General features: G+C 36.8%; 3 protein-coding genes across 5 annotated transcripts in view; 1 reads left to right on the top strand and 2 right to left on the bottom strand.

Moving 5' to 3' along the window:
* The window catches only part of LOC139143790 (zinc finger C2HC domain-containing protein 1A-like), a 21,525-nt gene extending 15,780 nt beyond the window's left edge, over positions 1–5,745 (top strand). For both annotated transcript variants that reach the window (XM_070714344.1, XM_070714343.1), the window contains one exon: positions 440–5,745. In XM_070714344.1, coding sequence (XP_070570445.1) covers positions 440–728 — 289 coding nt within the window. In that variant the 3' untranslated portion in view covers positions 729–5,745. The remainder of the gene's footprint in view (positions 1–439) is intronic.
* LOC139143798 (multiple epidermal growth factor-like domains protein 6) overlaps positions 1–21,741 on the bottom strand; it is a 435,859-nt gene that overhangs the window by 165,516 nt on the left and 248,602 nt on the right. The window lies entirely within an intron of this gene.
* On the bottom strand, positions 5,587–21,618 carry LOC139143789 (pleckstrin homology domain-containing family A member 8-like). Of its 2 annotated transcripts, none has more exons than XM_070714340.1 (9): positions 21,306–21,618; positions 18,648–18,764; positions 15,196–16,173; positions 13,898–14,001; positions 13,220–13,275; positions 12,298–12,422; positions 11,812–11,879; positions 10,862–10,923; positions 5,587–10,521 (listed from the first exon to the last, which is right to left on the bottom strand). In XM_070714340.1, the coding sequence occupies exons 1-9, from the start codon at positions 21,383–21,385 to the stop codon at positions 10,336–10,338; spliced, it is 1,776 nt and encodes a 591-aa protein (XP_070570441.1). In that variant the 5' UTR covers positions 21,386–21,618; the 3' UTR covers positions 5,587–10,335. The 2 variants fall into 2 exon arrangements, with proteins under 2 accessions (XP_070570441.1, XP_070570443.1); XM_070714342.1 differs by lacking the exon at positions 21,306–21,618 and adding an exon at positions 19,750–20,177.

The raw sequence follows: 21,741 nt of genomic DNA, 5'->3' as shown, positions 1-21,741 counted from the left end.
GTCATTGCATAAGTAATGAACTTTCCTAATTAGGGTGATATAGCAACAAATTAATACAACGTCAAATGTGATGAAACTTGATACAGATGTTGATCTCATAGTGTTGTAAATACTGCATCAAACTTTATGAAATATGGTACCAGTGATAATCTGTCAAGTGTCAGAATTGTATGCAAAAATGTTTTTCAACATCCTGTTGATTAATTCCTAGTTGACTCATTTTATGAACTTTAGGATGGTGGCCTACATTGGTTTTATGTTTTCATCACCATGGAACTCATTCTTGGCCATTGAGCGCCATCTGTATCAAAGTATTTTTATCACAGACCTAATTAATGAAGAGGACTCTATCCTCTCTGAGGACATGTAATCAAAGTACCCATTAACAAGTGGGGACTGTGTCATCAACGATGACTTGTTGTTTGTCTACCCGATATAGGACCATCCCACTGGATGAAAACTTAACACCAAGGCATGACCTAGCTCAGCAGGGCATGTCTCCTGCTACCAGGCACCATCCCATGCAGTCTCCGTCCTCAACAAACGTCCGACGGTTACCTCAGATGTCACCCAAGACAATGTCTCCCAAGCCGTCCCCCAACGCAACACTGAACGGCAACTCTGGAGGCAAGCCTTCGCCCTTCTGTCACGGCTGCGGAACCAAGTATCCCGTTGAAGATGCCAGGTTTTGTTGTAGTTGTGGATCAAAGAGGGCCTACCTGACTTAAAATAAATGTTAAATGTAATATAGTTGAAAACATTTACACAGGAATATAGTAACAGAAAGTCGTCCAGGATTACAAATGTCTGGAATGATGTGCACATAACATATTACTCCTTTGTTTGGATTTCATTTAAGGTAGTAATGTGCCTTGAAAGTGAAAGACTCAAACTTTTGTGTAAGCTTTACTTAGTGAAACTTTCAACCATTGTCTTGCCAAATTGAGTGAAAAATCATGGGTCACTGTACAAAGTTTGGTATTAGAGAAACAAATTACCTTACATTTTCTGATATTTGAAATTCAAAATGGCCGCCATCCCCATGTTAACTCCATGGAGCAATATAAAATTTTTGATTTTAGTAAAATGGAGATGGACAAAATTTTTCTTGCTACAAGAGCTTTAAAATGAGCTCTACAAGTGGTAGATCTGAAAAGAATTGTAAAAATGTGAGAGTCCAAATATCCATCTCTGAGGCGCATTCTACCTTCAACTATCAATTCCACATACAAACTGGCACTTGCAAAAAAAGAAGAATGCCTGTAGTGGTAATATGAAGAAAATGAGTCACAATTGTATCAAATTGCCCGGCCAGATGTCTAACTGGGTGCATTACAAATGTCCACAATTCCATTCATTTTAATTGTACCAAAGTGGCAATGAGCAGAGGCATTATTTCATCGGCCTTAACACTCTATAATGTATGGTATACCCACATTCACTGGATCAAAAACTAAATTTGTTGAAATATCTTTTTTCAGTGTGAATGTGATCTGTTTATCGTTTATTTGCCCAGCAGGCCAGACTTCTACACAAAAACTCCCTTCCCCGAGGGCATTCTGTACAAGTGAATTGCATTTTTTTTCACTGAACAAATGAATAAAAAAAGTTCATCATCATAATTGATGAATTTTTTTCGATGACTAAAAATTATGTCACATGATTTATTAGCAGTTCATTGGCTATGGAAAGGCTTACAAACTTGAATTCAAAAATATCCCATTGCTGTGTCTGTCCCGACCAACGTACATGTAAGCACAGCTATTTTTTCCTCACAGATAGATGATACATGTACATCTAGTACCGTATATGTTACGAAAGTTCCTGTTCCTATTATGTGCACATTATTTCAAAAATTTTTCATCTCACCTTTTTATTAACATATTTCTTTCAAAAGTACCCATACATTATGTATGTTATACAGTATGAAAGTACACATCCAAAGCGTAATTCCATTGCTTTTATAGCCATCAGCTGGCACACACTCTGAAATGTGCTGGGTAAAAATTATTGTAGCGCAAAGTATCTCATTATTTATGTTGTTGTTGTTTTTTTATGTGCAGTACTGCGTCAATTCAACCGTACCTACTCCAATACTTTGTGAATGCATATATAAATCTCTCCAAATACAACTGCAGGAATTGTATATCGCAATGCTTGATGTTAGTGGAGGAAAGTACAAGTAAATACTAGTAAATAAGGTTCTCATAAGTACATCTATTGATGTTGGCTTTTCTTGTAAAACTGTCAGTTAATTCCCAAGAGAACGTTTGACCTGGTCAGCTTGTTGTCGTAATCATAGATTTGCAAACTTGCTTTCTCATTCCTCTATATGATATGCATATGTTGGCATTCACCCCGGTTTCGTCATGTAGTGGTCCAACTTCACCAGTGAAAACTACAGGATTAGGGTGAACTACGGGTGTGAAAGGCTTAGCTGTTCCTGCTACTTCACAAGATGCACCTACCACTTCAGTGAATGCCAAAGCATGTAAATTCTTTTTTTGTGTGTGTGTCCACTCAAAATAGTGAAACGCAGGCAGGTAAAACAAACACATCAACACAAGATCAGTTTGACTTTTGAGTTTCCTCATACAACATAATATGCATTCCTGTAACTGTATATATATACCTCTTGGGGATCTCAATTTATGTTACCAGATGGTACATTGGTTGTAATGTGACAGCTGCGAAGAAGTACTTTGTCACTAGAAATCATGGCTTGGTTTTGCGACAGCATATTGCCAATAATGTAAAAATTTGCAAGGAAAGTTTGTTGGTTTTTCACCAAAAAACTTCAAAAACCTATGCACGCATGCATGCAAGAAGACAAAAGCAAATAATTTAATACATACTTTGGCCTAGCATGTCAGTCATGAATCTGACTGCTCAGCACAAAATGTGGTTGTCATGGCAAATTGGGCAATGTCATGCCACAAATTACCTGTGTTACCTGGATACAAGCCACACACTCAATCAAAATGTAGCTTTGACCTGAAGATTTGCCAAAAAAATTTGTGTTGAATATATGTTCAAGTGAATGGCATATTTACTTAAAGTTTGTATATAGTGCTTTTTAATGGCCACAGCAGTGCGATGCACTTTGTAAATAATTTTATATCTTCAATGAAATTTTTAATAGTCATATGGCAAAAGTTTCAGAGCAGCTACATGTTGCCTTGGTGACAAGGTCATGACCTTTTTGAATTTTTACAGTGTAAATGCAAAAATAGCAGAAAATGGGAATATTACAGGAGTAATATAGGTGCCTGGTCTCTATGAGGATGACAAACCCATTTAATGCATGCTCTACCACTATGACCATGTTTTATTGTGACCATGAAAGGAAATATTTACAGGACCATGTTTCACTGTGACCATAAAGGGAAATATTTTACGGACCATGATGTTCTATTATGACCATAAAGTGAAATATTTTACAGAACTATGTTTTGATTTGATCATAAAGTGAAATATTTTACAGATTTGCTGCACTCTATTAGAAAAGTTTTGCATTAAGTTATCAAGCCTTCAAATTCAAAGATTGTAAAATTTATGTAATCGTGGAAACCACATTTAGATTACACCAAAATTGTGATATTTGAACTTTTAAACTATTATAATAATTTGTCAATAATGTGTATTTTTACTGTATTATTCATTATTCAAATTAATTCAAGATTTATTTTGTAGTCTTCTGAAGTGCATATACTGTCAATGTTACCGTCCAATTTAGCACGGATTTTCTGCAGACTTTGAAAACATATGGCTGAAAACAATTACTGTCGTCTGCAAATATAAACAATTTTATGTGTGGAATTCCTACAAGTAGTGGATTTGAAAGTTACATAATCATGAAAAGGTTAATTAGATTTTACTAAATTGTGATATGTATATCACTCATTGTGTACTTTCTGTAGATTTTCACACATGGTTATAGTTGTAAATATTGAGTGTTCTGACCATATTTGTAATTATTTTATGTAACGACAAATCTTGCTTTCTAATCTTCTGACTGCGGTATCTACCACTTTACAGCCCATTGGATTAGACTTGTGATTTCTGCAGAAAGTGTGAAACCATGACAATGGGAGCCATTTTCTCTTTTGAATGACTTCACATGACGAAAGATGTAAAAGACCTAAAACACAGTTCAATATATTTTTATTGAGATATGGCTAAACAAGGTTGCCAAAAAAGAACCACAATCAAGCTTTGAAGAAATCCAGCAAGCAAAGACTTGAGGTGCCAAAGGAGACATCAGAGCAGATGTGCTGAGACAGCCATTCCATCACAGTGGCTTCTTTTTTAGAAGTTTTACCCTTTGAGTGATTTGATTAAAACTAGTAATGGCCGCCCAACAAATTACCTTCTGCAAACAGTACTCTAGATCTTGCCAAAAGGAATCGTGAGATACCAGCTCTGCATTTCAGAAATCAAACACATCTGCTGTGTCAGTTGAATACTGTAAATTGCCATCCACGAGCATTGTCCGGCCTTCTTGAAGACCTACTTGCTCAGAAATTCCACCACTTTCCAACGATCTTCTATTCAAGCATCATCTTTGTGCCTTTTTTCAGTGAAGCAAAAACTTTTCCTTCACCAAACATTTTTTTGGTCTTTTTGAAATACATGTATACACAAAGACCTAGCACCGCAAAAGCCATAGGGTGGAAATCAAAATGAGCAACATCTGCCGAGGAATAGTAGTATTTTCAAGGAGAGGGCTACTTTAATGCTCTCAGTGTATACTGATTCTGACTTGGTTGTATTGACCAAGGTACATGGGTGTTACGTCTTCTCTGGGAGAGGGTTTTAATACAATTGTAATGCAACAAATTTTTGTTTGATTGACACGATCTTGCCATAAAACATGAGCTGCAGTCATCGCACAGATATACACTGCACATTTTGACAATCACACAAAGGGAAGAGACGTTGTTTTTCACTAGTTCCAGGGAGAAAAGGTCAGTTTGGTTGAAATTACATTGCTGCCACAATTATGAACAAAGACGTAGCTGCATTGACCAACAGGCAATGACAGTGGTGAGTGTGTGCTGTGGCCCCTCTTTGCCACTGCATGCATAGACTTGACACACACGGAGCGCCTGTGCCTTGACCTGGGTCTAGACATGGGGAAGCCATATTGAGATAAGAGCGAGTTTTAATGTTGGCAAAGCTGCCAAATTTTCTTTGGTCTTCATTTACTAAATTATGCTGAAAAAAACAGTCTGAAATGTCGGTGGGTGCATATAGAGCAATACCTTTCAAGGAATTTGGTGACACTGAAATGTAAAATGATCGTAAAAGTCATTATCGTTATGGTACTTTGCATAATGTGTTTTGCACATTCATGTACATGTACCATCGGCATAGGCCCAAGACTCTTAAAGTTCAACACGTCTGCCAACACAGCAACATTCATACCTTTACACACAACAAACAACATGCGAGGATCATGAATTTGCCCTTCGCAGTAAGATTTCACTTTTTCCAAAAGTAGCATTTTCTGAGGGATGATCGTGATGACAAAGTGTTCTCAACTTCTCGTAACTAACAAAATTTACAGACTCTATTCAGAGCAACTCAGAATCCATCCGTGAACTTTATTAACTGTAAATGCATTTTTTTAAAAATAACTTGCATAATATTATATAAAATTTCATTATTGCAAAAGAGTTAAAACTGTCTTCACTTTTTAGATGTAAAATTGTACACGTCAATAAAGCTCCATATTCTAAGATATCTATTTGTTTTGTGTATGTTTATGAATGGAGGAAGCTATTTAAAGGTATACAGTCACCTGTAATCTATATATGCCCATATATGGTCAAAGGGGCATTCCTTGGCATTCAAAATGCCTGTGTGAGGGCGCTGTTTTTAAAAAGCGGCCACCCGCTATAAATCTGTGATTGGTTAGATTTTCTCTTTCCATGGTAACTGTGGCAAAATTGGAACAGGTGACAGTATACCTTTAAGGAAGTACATGCCTCAAAATTGAAAGTCTTAAAGTTTTACTTACATTTTCCTCAAGGAGACTTTGAACCACTCCCTTTTAATGTCAAGAATCAAAATCGGGGCCACTATGCAAATTTTGATTCTAGAGAAACAAATTACCTGTTATTTACCAAAATTTGAAATTCAAAATGGCCACCATCCCTGTGTTAGTTCTGTGTGGAAAAGATAAAATTTTTCGTTTTCACAAAATTGAAAACTTGCCCAAGAGCTTCAAAATGTGCCCTCACAAGTATTGTAAAAGTTTGAGAGTCCAAATGTCTGTCCCCGAAGCACATTCCACCTTAATAAGATTGCCATACATACATGTATGGTTGAAAAATGATTATAAAAGCTTTGATGCATTTGAAAAACATTACAAGTCTGGTGAGATTTTTTCATCTAAGTGAATATCAGAATTTAATAAACGTGACAAATGAGTGGCAGGTGCAATTAATTCATCCTTTGATGAGGAGACATGATTACAATTACCGGTAGTATAATTTATAGTATTGTTATGTAAACCTAAGATAGAACACACTTCTGGGATATTTTATGACTTTCCAATTTCTATAATCTGTGCTGGTCCACTGCCTGTGGTGTGAATAAAGTTTTCAGCATTTTTGCGACAAGTGAAAAGTAACACAGAATAGAGCGGCCATTTTGAATTTCACTATATCAGTAAATTTTTATGAGGTAATTTGTTTCTCTAATCCAAAAGTGCACAGAAACTTCTGGTTTTAATTCACAGTCATGGAAGAGAATGACTTTAAATTTCCCTGGGGAAATGTTAAGAAAATATTTCAAACTTTCTGTTTTGAGGCACGTGTTACCCTAAGTACATTGTAGTTGCATCGTGATTTCAAAAAGAAAATAAAGTCAATCTTTAAAGGGTCGTAGCTGTAACTTTTGATGATTTTCCCATTTTTGTTTGTGTGTCAATTGCAAATTCTTGTTTTCTCCCCAAATGCATCTTAAAACACTTACTGTTTAGCTTCTTAACAATGTGTATAGGTGTAGAATGCACTGTTATTGTTTACATTTAAATTCTAGCCTCGACCACAATTCACATGTCAACAATAACAATGCAGTCTACATAATATGTACAGACTGAGTTGACAAAACTGCGTATCTCAGCATGCTTTGGAAAGTGTAATAAGAAACTGTAGTTGACATTCAAAAACAAAAAAATATGAGAAAATCATTATAAGTTACAGCTGCTAGTCCCTTAAGAGACAATCAAAGAGCCAAAGTACTGAGAAGCTTAAAAGCTGACATAATGAATTTACAAAGTCATGGTCAAGCTCTATCTCTTATCAATATTTGGCAGTGATCATCAATATACAGTTGATCAAATGTGAATCTTGACTTTTTGCAGGCTGATCAAAAGTAAATGACTCTTCGACATATCCTAAACATCTGGTATTACAGTTAACATATATATTGCCACTGAGTGTCTGTGGACAGGTGATCTCTGTAAATATTATTTTCATAGAGATTATTGAATGTGGAGGGAAAAGATGATGTAAAATTATGTACGAAAACCATATTCAACACACTGCCTCTTATGTGTTTGTTGGGGCATGATGTTGATCTGTAAAATATTGTAAAACTTTGACTCAAGGACCTATAAGAAACCTACTTATGACATCAATCCTCGTAAAAATCTACAATTTATAGCTGTCTGCCAGAATGTACAAACATCATTTGAAAGCTTGAACTTTGCAATGTAAATTTTTTCACACAGCAGAAAATAGCCTGACGATGACAAAGAGAAATTGGCCAAGTTTATTTTTTAGGATTATGTATAATATTCAAAGGCAAACAAGATTCAGCCAATATCTAAGTACACATGCAAATCAATCTACAGCCATCTGGGCCAGATAAGATCTGTAGGACACTAACTCACTAATGAAGCATGCCATTGACCTTAATACCGGTATATGCAACTTTGATAGCTACTTGACTACTGTAATTCACATCTGCTGGTATATGGACTCCCAGATAACACAATAGACCTGTTTCAATGAGCACAAAATGCTGCAGCAAGAATAATCATACGCACCAGGAAATAAGTGCCGGTCACCCAAGTTCTCATCCATCTCCATTGGTTACCAGTTCCTCCCAGGATTGACTACACAATTTTGCTATCAACTTTCAAGGCTAGACTTCTGCATACATCAGTAATCTACTCCAGCCCTATATTCCAACTTGAACACTGTGCTCATCCACCAACTCGAACACTCCGTTCACCACCAAGAGACTTTTGACATATACAATCTACAAAACCATCACCTATGGTGGCCGGCCGTGCATTTTCATACCCTGCACCTAAACTATAGAACACGCTAGCTACCACTCAACATCAGAGAATCCCCAAACTTTGACACTTTCAGAAAGAAATCTGAAAGCACACATGTTCTCCAGAGCATACAGTGTGGTTTAGCCATTGAGCATCACAAAGCAAAACACATTTTTGGATTTTGGCAACATATAAGCTTTGCTAATTGATCTAAATTTATCACTTGGAGGTAGATGATATCAAAGTTTACTATATCAACACTGAATTATATCCTGAGTTGACATGACACCATTTCCGTTTCCTTGTCTTTGAGTGATTTCAGTTTTCCATCAGCTTCTTCAGGAATGAGTGCATATAGACTGGTATTATTATGCCATCAATCATAAATATGCTTACTTTGTGCAAGAAAGTTTACAGTAGAGACAGACCATATCATACAAAAGTTGCTAACAGCCTTAAATAATATCCGGTAAATAAACTGGTAATCCCCAAAGCATGTTGAAACATCAACCGTGTAGCTCGTCAACACAGCATCTATATGTGTAGAATGCACGGCTATTGAATTCTAGTCCGGACCAGAATTCACTTGTCAAAGATAACAATGCAGTTTGTACATGGACAGGCTGAGTTGGCAAGCTGAATACTGTGTATCTCAACATGCTTCGGGGAGCAGAACAAGGAACTATAGTTGACTTTAAAAAAATAGAGAAAAAAATCACAAAAATTACAGTTACTGGTCCCTTTGAGTATCTGTCTGTCGGGATTGCAGCTTCTGTATCAGAAACACATGTTCAATACAAAAATCAAAACTCCTTTCAGTAAATATATTTTTACATGCTTATTTTATCAAGTATTTACAAGCATCTATCATATTAATAGGACTCAGCAGGCCTGTTAAAAACTTGGAATGTAATTTAAACTAATTTAATGGCAAATAAGATTAAAAATAGTTTAATTTTTAATGCACTTGAATTAAGAGTTCGTTTGACTAAATTTAAATTAACTTTGGAGTTACACTTTACAAGAGTGGAGTTGCTATACAAGGATGGGTCTGAGTTTAGACGATACTTTGTTTCATCAACACAATGCGCTTTATAGATAATCTGTCTGTATATATTCAAACATAAACCAAACAAGGCCCACGTTTCCACCACGATGTGTTAGGGGAAATAACCACTATGAGAATGTGGACATAATAAATACATAGTTCGCGATTCAACTCATGTGATGGTGAGTGACCTACACGAGAATAATGACCTTTAAGGTCACCTGACCTTTGACCTTAAATATGCTGTTCAAAGAGCAACAGCTGCAATTCATTTCTTATTGGTCACTTTAAGAAAACCTCTATTAGAATTTTAAAGAGACGCCTGTGCAAAACGCTTGTATCATTTTCTGCCTGATGGTCACACTGTCTCTGTTATTTCACTGTTGTATTTTTAACATCTGTGGACTTTGTCGATGTCAATGAGGCAAGATTATTGTACTCATGTGCGAGGCTGAGAGCTAGTATTTGCTCAACAACAAAAGATTTTACAACATCCAAAATGCAGTATTTGTTGGCTTAAGAGCCAAAAGCCCCTTAGAAAACAATGGGTCATATGTCAGTCTGGTACTTGATACAGAGTATGATGGGATAGAACAGGCAGAATTTTTTTTCTGACAGACTCTGTAAGGATAAGCTGGCATCACCTCTGATACATCTCCCCTGAGTTGTCCAGTTGCATTCTGGGTAATGATCTGAATTTCAACAACAGCCAGCACCTGGATGACAGCTCTTAATCAAGTTGCAAGGGGTTGCTGTGTACAAACAGGTCACTGACATCACAGAGTTTTGTTAAGCCGCATTAAATATACCTTGGACAAGAATAAAAACAGCACAAAAGGACAAAACTGTCAAGGTGCCCCGATCGATTCAAAACTATCTTGTCTTCATTCTCATGATATTCAGTCAGTGTTTTGACAACTTTCAATAAAAAAAGGCTGAAAACAAGCTCATAAAATTTAAATACAGTCAAAATTTAGAACGATAAGTCTGTTTAGTTTTCTATGTCATACTTGTCGAAAAACTTTTTAATTATGTCCAAGGTTTTCTGTAAATCATCCAAGTACTGGTCCATATCCTTGGCCAAGACGGGTTCAAATTCCGGATTGTCCACATCCTCGGGATTTCTAGCGATTTTTCTCAACAGCTCATCCCGGCTTCCCAGGGTTTGAAATCCAAGCTGGGTTGAAAAATAGCAAGGAAAAAATAATGTACGCCGTACCGAAAAAAATTGAAGGCTTGATTATCATAACATTAGGAATAATATTTGTTACAGTACCAGTTCTGCAGAGGAACAACATTTGTACCAGTTCTATGGCAAAATGACTTTTTAACTTTACAGACTCCTTACGTTTGAAACCTAATATAATAGTATTCATATTTCGCAAAATATATTAATGAGCATTGTTTTAACATGCAACTACACAATAACCCACCATGAAAAAAATATTTGCAGTGAATTCTGGGATAGCTATCACAATAATCTGATATAGAGAGACGCACACTGTGTCCCTCCCTACCTTAAATATCTTCTGGATGAACCAGTTGTGATACTGTATAAGAGTATCATCATAGGCAACGTCTGAAATACAAAATTACATGAGTGATAGAACACAAAGAAGCTAATTTTACTGGTTGTATTATCACACCACTGGGCGTGTAAGATTTTCAATTTCGAAGCCTGCAATCTTGGGCTGGTCTACAGCTTTGTGTGTTGCGCTCGTTAGCGTGAGAAGATGTTTGGGAGTAGTCAACAATGGGAGTTATACTTAAATCTTGGAATTCATAGCTACATGTAGACCATGTTCTGTCCTAACTGTGCTGTCACAAGAACCCTGACAAGTTTGTCTCAATCCACTTACAAGTCTGTCAATATTTGCCCAAAGAGACACATTGTAGTGTTGCATGAAATTTGTGGTGACTTGGTTTGAAATTTTTAGACTAAAGTGAATTTTTCAAAGTAGTTTTTTCTGTGAAAATGAAAAAAAAATTAACTTTAGCCCCAGGGAGTTACCACAGGGCATTGCACCCATTTTGAATTTGAAGTAATGTGCTTTTCTAATCAGCAGATTCACATGGTAACTCCTGACTATGACTATTGAACTTCGAAAGACAACAGTTCAAACTTTTTTTTAGCAAACTATGTGGCAGGTTTATAACTTCCATATTTGATGCATATACTAACCTTAATGGAAGCACAGGATGCTCACAGTATCAATAAAATTGGTCTTCAAAAGACAAAGTGAAAAATGTTGTCTGTATTTTGAAATTTGAAATTTTTTGAAAGTTCTCAAAGTTGTTTGAACTTTTTTGTTTACAAATCAAATCTTCAATTAACATGTTTTGGTTGTTTTAGAAGGGCATTCAATTATACCAGTAACATCACAGTTGGATCAACATCAATCCGTGCATTTAGACAGCATTGCCATGGCTGCCAATGACAGCATGTTCATGTGCGATGTATACTCACTGGCTGCCTCGGATAATTCCATCCCGGCTTCGATGTTCTTCAGCAACTCTTTTGTAAATTCCATAGACCTGTAAAATGTAGGATAGGCGTTCTTTACTTTAGTTCTCCTGAGTGTCATGTTGGCAAGAGAGGCATTTAGAATGTCCCACATACAAACTTGCGGGGTATACCACTAGATTGTAATACACGTACATTTGATGAATCTACTGGCAAGGTTTAGTCAAGACCATAGGAAACTTTGGAAGTCTTGTTGTTGTTGGTTGTGTTTATATTGCAGTAATTCTCTCCACTTTAAATTTTCAAGCTATTGTCTGAAAGAGTTGCCCAAAGCGCACATATATATCTTTTTGCCAAAGGTGTGTGAATGGGTCATATTCACACCAACTATAATTGATTTCTATCAGAATTGCCAAATATGACCAAATCACACCCCTTTGGCAAAAAAAATACAAAAAGCTTCTCAAAAATCACATTTATACTCAATACCTTTTAATCCACCGAACACCTTTTGTAGCGAGTTGATTGGACTCTTTCATGTCAAACTCAGCAGCCACGAGTGTCTGAAGTATGGTGTATCTCTCAGGGTTTTCATTATAGCGTGTCCTGATTCGCTGAAAAATGCAAGAAATTGATCAACCTGAGAGTTGATACATGCAGACTGTGATATGCAGCTAGAATATATGGAACAAAAAGGTACAAAACAAGCCCCTGCCCAATGTCTTGTCTGATGCCTAAGCCAAGCAAGACAAAGTGGAATCACCTCCTATCAGGTGCCTATTGTTGCAATGCATCATTGGTAATTTGATGCTATCTAGCATGGAGACAAACAAAGACAGAAACAGTAAAGAACATGGGTAAAACCAACTGTTCTAGAGGGCGCCCCCTGAAACTAAATATGTGACAACTCTTTCGTGTTAAATGGACAGTTGGCAGAGCTAGTCCCTGGCTGTTAGGCATGGAATTTCTATTACTTGAAGACGCTCTTTGCTGAGGCAGGGAATACAGAGCCCCATAAAGAAGCAAATCCTTCATCTGACATTGGAGTGCTCTTATGTTGACCAGAACAATATGGAGAACTGGTAAAGTGTAGTGGACAAAATAAGTTGAAGTTACGTGCCACACGTGATATAACACTATACCTATCTCGTACATTACGGAGAAAAAAACACATCAAGTTTCAAAACAAGTCAATATGCAAATCATTTGAAAAGGTGTATACTGTGAATGAAAGGTGTCATACAACATAATCACCATGATGCCGTTGTATAAATATAGCTTACTTTGGTATGTCACATGAATGTCTTGTACAGTTTTGATTAATAACCACAAAAGTCTACCATCCTGTGAAGACAATGTCATGACAAAATCTTTCATACTACTTATGGGGACATCAAAATCTTTCACTTACATTTATATTTTTTTCCAAATCTGACTTTGCTTTTGAAAAGGTACTTCCAAAATAATCTGCAATAGAAAACGATAAACAGACTTTTCAAGAGCGCAATTACATCTACTGAAACATAAAAAATAACCAAGGATTCAGCTTGTCACTTTCTATCTGACAGATGGTATGTGCGTGAGAGTTGCTAAAAATATAGATTTCAAGAAAGTGTGCCTTAGGTAAAGATTTTGAAAACAACCTGTAAGTCATGAAATATTTCTTAATACATGGAGAAAACCAACAATCATACAGAAATTTCAGACAACGATTCCCTCATGTCAATAATAATTTAGGTTAGAAGATGTTTTTCCACATTTTTTAGACAATCTCGGCGGTTTACTTATTTTTCTCATATTTATTACAAGTTGCAGTATATTTTACAAGATTAACCCTTTGAGTGCTGAAATATTTTCCAACAAAATTTTAATACAGCATTTTACCAGTTTTTAAGAATTTTTCTGTATTTTTTTTGATAATTTTGGACCAAACAGACATCATATTTTATTTGCTACAGTTTTTAATCAAAATTTTCACAAAAATCTGAAAAAATTTAATAGAGTATATTTTATATTGGTGACAAAAATTGACTTTGGTGCTCAAAGAGTTAATGCCAGAGGCAGATTTGACATAGATATCCAAACTGACCAATCATGGGCAGGAATCCATAACATGCTGTGATAAATGGCTCCAGTGGAATTCCGTCATCTATTCCCAGTTCTTCATCTCTGACGAGAGTAACGTCACTGAAACTGAAGGGTGTGAAAAGAGAACCCAAAATAAAACAACAAAATTAATGTTATATCACATTTCTCAGTCATCAAAGAATTCGAGACCGAATCACTCACATTTTATATGAATAACTGGCAAAGTATATTTGGAGAGCATCCCACTATGGAAGAATCACGGTATTTTGAAAGTAAATTCAACTATCACAATGAGAAACTAGTTCAGGGAAGCTATGACCATAATCGTATTTCCTTGAATTTATGGACAGAACTATTTCATTGCAATTTAAGAGGGAATATGAAAAGTTTTTAATTTCCGTGCAGGCACAGATGCAGTCTAAAATAATAGTAAACCTTACAGTCACACATGCATAGAATGACGTTTGTATGATGTGTGCTCAATACAATTTAGCAGAAAGAGCGTGCTATGTAAATGCATGCAGTGATTACATCTAGGCTAGACGCTCAAACTGACTGTGACTGAAAGATAGTTCTCTCAGATTAGCCAAGGAAAATCAATAGCTACATTTCACACATGTGCTGTGCATGCAGGGGATACTAATGTAACATGTACAACAGTCAAATCATCATTTCTGATAACATAAGATACCAAGTTTAATATGATAGGGTACAAATGTTTGCCCAGACCAAAGAACTTACAGAGTCCAAGGACTACCGAGCTGTTTTCTGATTCAAGACTTAAGTTCACAGTGTTAAAGTAGCAGGCACATCACACTCAGACACGTCACAGCCCCTCTGTATGTGTTTGGAGGGACTGTGGATACATGAATGATTGATAGATATTTCTCTGTATCTGTCATGATAAGGGTCTGCTATAGACATTATCATATCGTTTCCACGATTTTAGTTGTAGTTTCATAGCATGTTGTTATACTCACTAAGAGATGTGTACCGGTAGCTGGTCATTACCACACTAGTACAAGGCATGTACAAGCAACTTTGAATGTACAACAACGTGTGGTGTGCCCAAAAATGTGGCTGCCATCGTGAAACTTCACATACAAATTTGGATTTTATTTTTATTCCCGATGTATGATTAGCTGACCATTTTATATTAATTGACCAATACTGCACTGAAGGTTATTTTTTAGGAAGCTATTTTCTGAGCAAAGACAGTAAATTCCTTCATTTCACTTCCATCAGATTGTGCAGAATCTCACTGAGTAAAAGTGAAAAAGATTGAAATTCTTGACCTACCTAACCGGCTGATCTGAAAAGAAATTGGCAAATTTTTCTCTCCTTGGTTTCGGGTTCCAATTTGCGTTTGGGACATTACCATTCTCATCCACTTTGACCACACCTGGAATTTTTGAGAGGTCATCATCATCATTAACATTTTCATCACCATCTTTCACAACATCTTCAGCTTTCTTGTCTCCATCTGTCTCCTCCTCCTGTATTTCCTCCTTCTCATCCTCTGCATCCTCTTCAGCGTCTTCTCTAGCATCATCCTTATCCCCTATAATGTCTTCAGCTTTCTTGTCTCCATCCGTCTCTTCCTTTTGAACTATCTCATTTTGATCCACTACATCTTCATCTTTTTCTGCTTCCTCTCTGACATCATTTGCATCCTGGTCTTTGTTCTCTTCATCTTCACCTTTGACCTCATTGACATCCTCCCGTGCATCAATCCCTTGAGCATCTTCTCCTCGGGGTTCTGTATCGCCGTTGGGATCTCCGTCGTTGTTTTCCTCCATGTGGAATTCCTCTCTTTCCTCAGCGACGTCTGTATCATCCCCGATGCTGTCCTCCTCACCCTTATGAACACCATTGTCCAATTTAAAAGGTTTCCTATCATTGATTGACTTCTTAATATTATCCATCAAAGAAGCCACTTTCCTTCGTGGTTGTTCCCCCTCTTTCCACTCACCCTGTTCTCCAGGAATTCCATCTACTTCTCCTGGAATTTCACCTGCTGCCTTTTCCTTATCAACCTGTTCCTGAATTGCATTCAAATTTTCATTTCTATCTGCATCACCCGTCCTTTCACTGTCCTTTTGAATAAGCTGTTCTGAGTTGTCATTTGCAACTTTTGAAATTTTTCTATCTGCTTCTAAGTGAGTTTTCTCATTCTTGCCATACTCAAGTCTCTTTTCATCTGGCAACTGTCCATCGCCAGCTTTTCCTGTAAGTCCCTGTTTCCCCACATTATTATGTTGATCAAATCTGATGACACTAAAAGAAAGACAGCAAAAAAAAGACAATATTTTTATTATTAGTTTCTTTACAATAAAGAAAACAGTTAACTCTTTGGCAAGCATCCATCCCGATTTTTCAGTTCCCTTTTTTGTTTTGTTCGGGGAGGGGGATGTGGAATACAAAAGAAAAAAAACTTCTGAAATTATTACCGTAAGTATTTTTGCTGTGTTGGTAGTTCTATTTTTGTTTTGAATACGGTTCCATATGTTGCATGTTTCCTGCCATCTTGTCCCTGAGGTTAACAATGACACTGATGTTGCAACACCGTAAAACCCAAATCCAATACATTGCATTTTAACAAAGACTTTAACACACATGCAGGCAGACCTCTGAAAACAAAATTTCTCTAAATATGAGTGGAACTGACTTGACCCAGGTAGGTGGCAAGACGCGTTGATTTTTGCTCAATACGGCTTTTTTGTACTGACTCGGCAGATGTGGAAGTAACAGGACTAGTTTTCAAGTTCATTGATTAACCCTTTCACAACAATGGTTGGGCCCAAACCCATTGTTATCAATAGTGATTGTGGGCTTGTTTACAGGAGTTGGGGGACAACAGGTTTATGCGATGAAGGGTATTGCCACTGAGTGCAATATCATTCTAGCACAGTAGTACAGTAACTGTGCAGCAGCTACAAATTGCAATAAGTATTATATTATTCATTACTTATTATCTATTTATTATCTATTATCTATAAGTTATCATGTTTGTAAAATTACACACCATTGAAATGTGAAGAGGGTAATAAATTTAAAGAGATTGTTAGAAAAACTTTGTGATGACCGGTGATGATAGCAACTTTTAAAACCCTTGACTGTGCTCTTCAAACTTTGCCCCTGTTGCTAGGGCAACTTGGTTGGAGGTCATTAAACAATCACTTCAGATTGGTATTTATGGAGTCAACATTTACACATTCAGTGTCATCCTCTATTAGGAGACACACCAGAACGTTCTTTGCAAAAGATGTCCTCTTCGGACCCAAGGGCTAATGTCCAACATTGTTGGATATGACAATATGCAAACTCTGCCTACAGCAAACTGATGCTGGCAAAGTTATTCTCACTGAATACTGCTGATATTTGCACAAAACAAAAGACAATTGTTTATAAATTTTGCAATTCATCTGCTCACCCAGTTGTTGAATGATCATCAAATATTTATAACCAATAACAACTACTGTCTGAGATCAACGAGCTGTCACGTAATTCAAAATATATTAAGATCCTTCTCAATTAGTTTGTAATTCACAACATTTAATATCCTTCGACATTTGTTAAATTTTATCAACCCTTCATTCCAAATGCAATACCTTTACTAAGTTATGCGAGACAACGCATGAACCTGTACTAAAAATTTAAGCACGATTCAATATTTGTTGGATTTTACCAATCATTCTTTCAAAATCAAATTAATATCTTTAAATTAAGTTGTTCAAGAAAATATATGAAATTTTTTTCACATTTCTTTGGTGGAGGGGGGGGGGGCTAGGGATAATTTAGAGTGCACACGAAAGGCCTATGTAGCAGAGTGACTGAACACATGAGACTAACATGGTTTGTTCGTGTGTTTGGATAGTTACTTGTCATTGGCGTTCATCGTCAAACATGGGGCTTTGATAGCTTTGGGACTTTATTTTATTTACATTAAAAAACAAGATGATCCGGCTAGAAAACTACGAGGATTATTAAAATTTTGAAGATACATTTTACATCTCTAACATTTACATGCAATATCCTTGTTTTAAGACGCTGAAAGACAAACCAGCGTCAGCTGAATGAATAATAACAAGAGATTGACAAGTATAAATCGATGCATGAACAGTTTTCACTGAAAACAAAGCTGTAACAGTGTTATACACACCCTTAACTGAACTATAACCTACAAATATCAAATGAAAAGGTAAAAATTGCCCTTGATCAGATTTTTACAAATCAGTATAATTATAATGTAATCTTTGCATTATCTTTTTCAATAATCAATATTGTCAATGACAATGATGTTTACTAAACAATGTCATATGCAGGAACACATATTACCAGTACATGATTTGGCTTTTTTAATGAACTTTTCCTTCACGGATAAAAAAAAAATATTTTTGAACTTTAAGCAGACTAACAACTGCAGCTCAAAGTCTTTGAGCAGTACTGGGAAGTACAATTACTGTTAGCCAAAAAGTTATATTAATGTGATAAACAAATTTAAAGAACAGGAGTTAAAGAATATATTACATCACACACTGTTATATATCATTATGGGTACATAGCTGGGGGCAAAGGTTAATATTGAGTCATTCTGCGCATTTAGAAATGATCAACATCGAGATCTTGTGAAATAAAAGTTGGGGGTCTGAAGTCTATTAGGAATTCACAATGTCCCGCATTAACATGAGAATAGCTTGGAAAACGAGTTCAAGGTAAATTCAAGAAACTATTTGTAATCTTTACTTTACCTGGCACTGTACTGTGTGTCTTTGGCATGGTTGTGCGGGGCTCGGACATGAGTCGTTTCCCACAGGACAAACACGCTGAAAACCATGATTCCGAAGGCAAGGAGCAGCGTTTTCCATCTGTGACGCATATCGGTGTGAGAAAGCAGAGAAAAAGTTTGGATGATTTGTGGAAAGAATCAACTTCTGATGACAGCTTTGCTAGTTGGCAGAGTGACACAGATCAAAATGATTCTACAGTATTAGCTGATTACGGGTTGAACTCCTGGTCACAAACGGGTCAGCTGTGTATCTATTGGTGCTTGGTCTTGTGATCAAAGTTCGTTGACTGACACCAGGAGTACGGTACATAATTCACACAAGAATAGCATGTGGGTTTATGACAGAAGCATGGGTAACTTGGGAGTTTTATGGTCATGGCGCAACAAGCGGGGTATTTTCACTGAACGGGTACACATCTGTTTTGCATACAATAAAATGCTTTTCAATGCAAGCTATTAAAATGTGACCTCTAAATTGGTGTTTGTCACGCACTGGACGTGCAACACAAATGCAATCTACTGTGGCCTTCACAAGCACCTCAGAAGTGGTCAATACATTGAACTTTGAACTTCGGTTCTTCTCTGACAAAGGGGGCAAAACTTGAAGGCATGAGAAACAAAGGCAATGATCAATTACTGTAAAGTTAATTAAGGAAAACACTTGATACAACTTACAAGATTAGAACTGACATCAAAACTGAAAGATCTTACAGGTAGCAGCTCTGCATGGGACCATGGACATAAAAAGGTCCATGATGGGACAATTTTCACTGTATCTGCTTGCCTGGAGAGCCATGTTGAACTGTACACCACCGTTCCATATAGTCTGCAGTAACACTATACACGCACATTAAATGTATGAAATTTCCAAAAATTAGACATCGCAGCAGTCAAGCAGGCTACTGTTTCTATGTACAGGAATGATCAATCTATGTCTAACACAAAACAGGATTTACCACAAACACAAAGTCAGCACCACTTTTTATGGACTTTGTGACTCGTCCTTGTCCCATGACAGATTATGATTAGGAGTCCAATCTAGCTTCTGCATCTATTGAACACACCTTTGTAACATCCATTCTAGATCCATTCTGGTTTCACACAAGCATGGGACAGCTTCAGAGCGGGCTGTACTCACATGCCATCCAGTTCACAGTGAAGAATTGTTGTCATTGGCAAACAATGCTGGCGTTTGCGTCATGAGATGTTATGTAATACACTGAATAATTAATTAGAGCTGATGGAGGCAACTTTTTGGCCTTGTCTCTATTGCTTTCGTTACTTTTGTTGAATGAGTTCAAATTGTTTGCATGTTTTTGTTTTAGGCATTGCACGATCACGTATGCAATCGCCTCAATCAGGTACCAAATCTGTCACCTATGGTGGTCATAACCTCAAATAATTGCATTTCATGCATCCATAAGTAGTATGTACTGGCAAGCAGGTAGCACAGGTAGAATATGGCTTCAGGTTTTTCCTTTCGACGGGAGTCCTGGCGGAGACACTCACAGGATGGTTAGGTACCTATTGCTTGTTCAACAAAATTTCACAGCAACCCTTATTAGAGATTTTTTTAAAAAAAGAAGACACCCTGATATTAAGAAATATGGAGAAAACTTAAACAAAAAAGTCCCCTAATTTACAAATTCTATTAGGAGGTATAGTTTCAAAATGTTGTATAGAGTAATAGACAAGTCTATATATTTTTGTTCATTGTATCTGACAACATGATAACTTTTGGAAAAAGTACATGATTCAGTCATTTTTAAAACAATCTTATTTTCAATTCAGTCTTGGCATTGCCCTATATACCTAAGAAACATTTTACTAGGATTCAGAGGGGTAATCCTTTCAGGGAACAACAGTTTTGGAAATAGTACCCCTTTTCTTTGTTTTCATTATCCATGATGATGATGATGAATAAAAAAACACGTGTTTTCCGTGATTTTGGGAACATTCATGGGCGCCAATTTTTGCTTAGAGTGCCACTACTGGGCATGGAGTTCATGCGTGCATGTTTGTTTGAAATTTAATATTGAGACGACCGTATTAACATGAGAGTCCATCTATCAGCATAATTCAGTGTTCTCCAAAGCCTTCAGTCAGATGTGACTGATTTACATAACAATGCACAATTTGCATATCCCTTTGTTGTGAAAATATATTCTTTTGTTTTGGTTATTTACATATGAATTGGATTGCTGAAAAAAGTGGAAGGAGGTCAAAGCTATGCTAAGCTGTTTGTAACGTCAGAGACAGGCGCTCGAGTCAAAGCATCCAATGCATAGTATTACTAATAGTGAAGTTGCAACGCAGTTTTTTGCATTGTTAATACACTATAATATACTTCTGGCGCCTATGGTATACCTCGTCCTGAACCCGCCCCAAAACTCATCCCCGTGACCACATTATAAATGACTGATCTATTATCCACTTAATCTTATTCAGGTTTCGCCAAAGGCGAAGGAGACAAAACCTAGTTCACTAAAAACTGCCGGTAGTTCACTCACAGAATGTCATTCCACGGTTTATGCTGTCCTGACAGCTGATCATTATCAATATACACTTGAATGAATCACAGTTACCGGGCCTCTCTATTAACAAATTTTATTACAAATACCTGTTCATCCGCCGAGTAGTCGTGAAGTGCAGTCGTCTCTTCATGTCCAACTGATACCAACTTCTTCTCAAAAACTGCATAGTCAATTTCACAAACAGTCTCGCACAAACCCCTATCTACTTTTTGGTTGTATCACAGTCCCTGTGGCTGTACGTTAACACAGGAATGACGCAGATGTAAACACATTACTAGGCTCGGATACTGGACCCACTGGAGGATGTCATTGTATGCAAATGAGGCCGGCTGGAATGACCTCAAGCCTTCAAAATTGCTATTTTCTCGTATCGTCCATGATAAAATCACGAGTGCGCTATTTTAGATAAAGGCTAACTATTCGAAGCCAAGAGTTCGGAAAGCCCATAATTCGTATCGTAAAAGAGAAAGATGTCGACGATCTCTGTGATCACTCATAAGCGAAGTAACAGTGATGCAATCA

This window comes from Ptychodera flava, chromosome 11 (genome assembly GCF_041260155.1).
Source record: "Ptychodera flava strain L36383 chromosome 11, AS_Pfla_20210202, whole genome shotgun sequence".
Taxonomy (NCBI): domain Eukaryota; kingdom Metazoa; phylum Hemichordata; class Enteropneusta; family Ptychoderidae; genus Ptychodera; species Ptychodera flava.
Note: the sequence above shows the minus strand (reverse complement) of the source record. Positions and strands in the feature narration are given on the sequence as shown.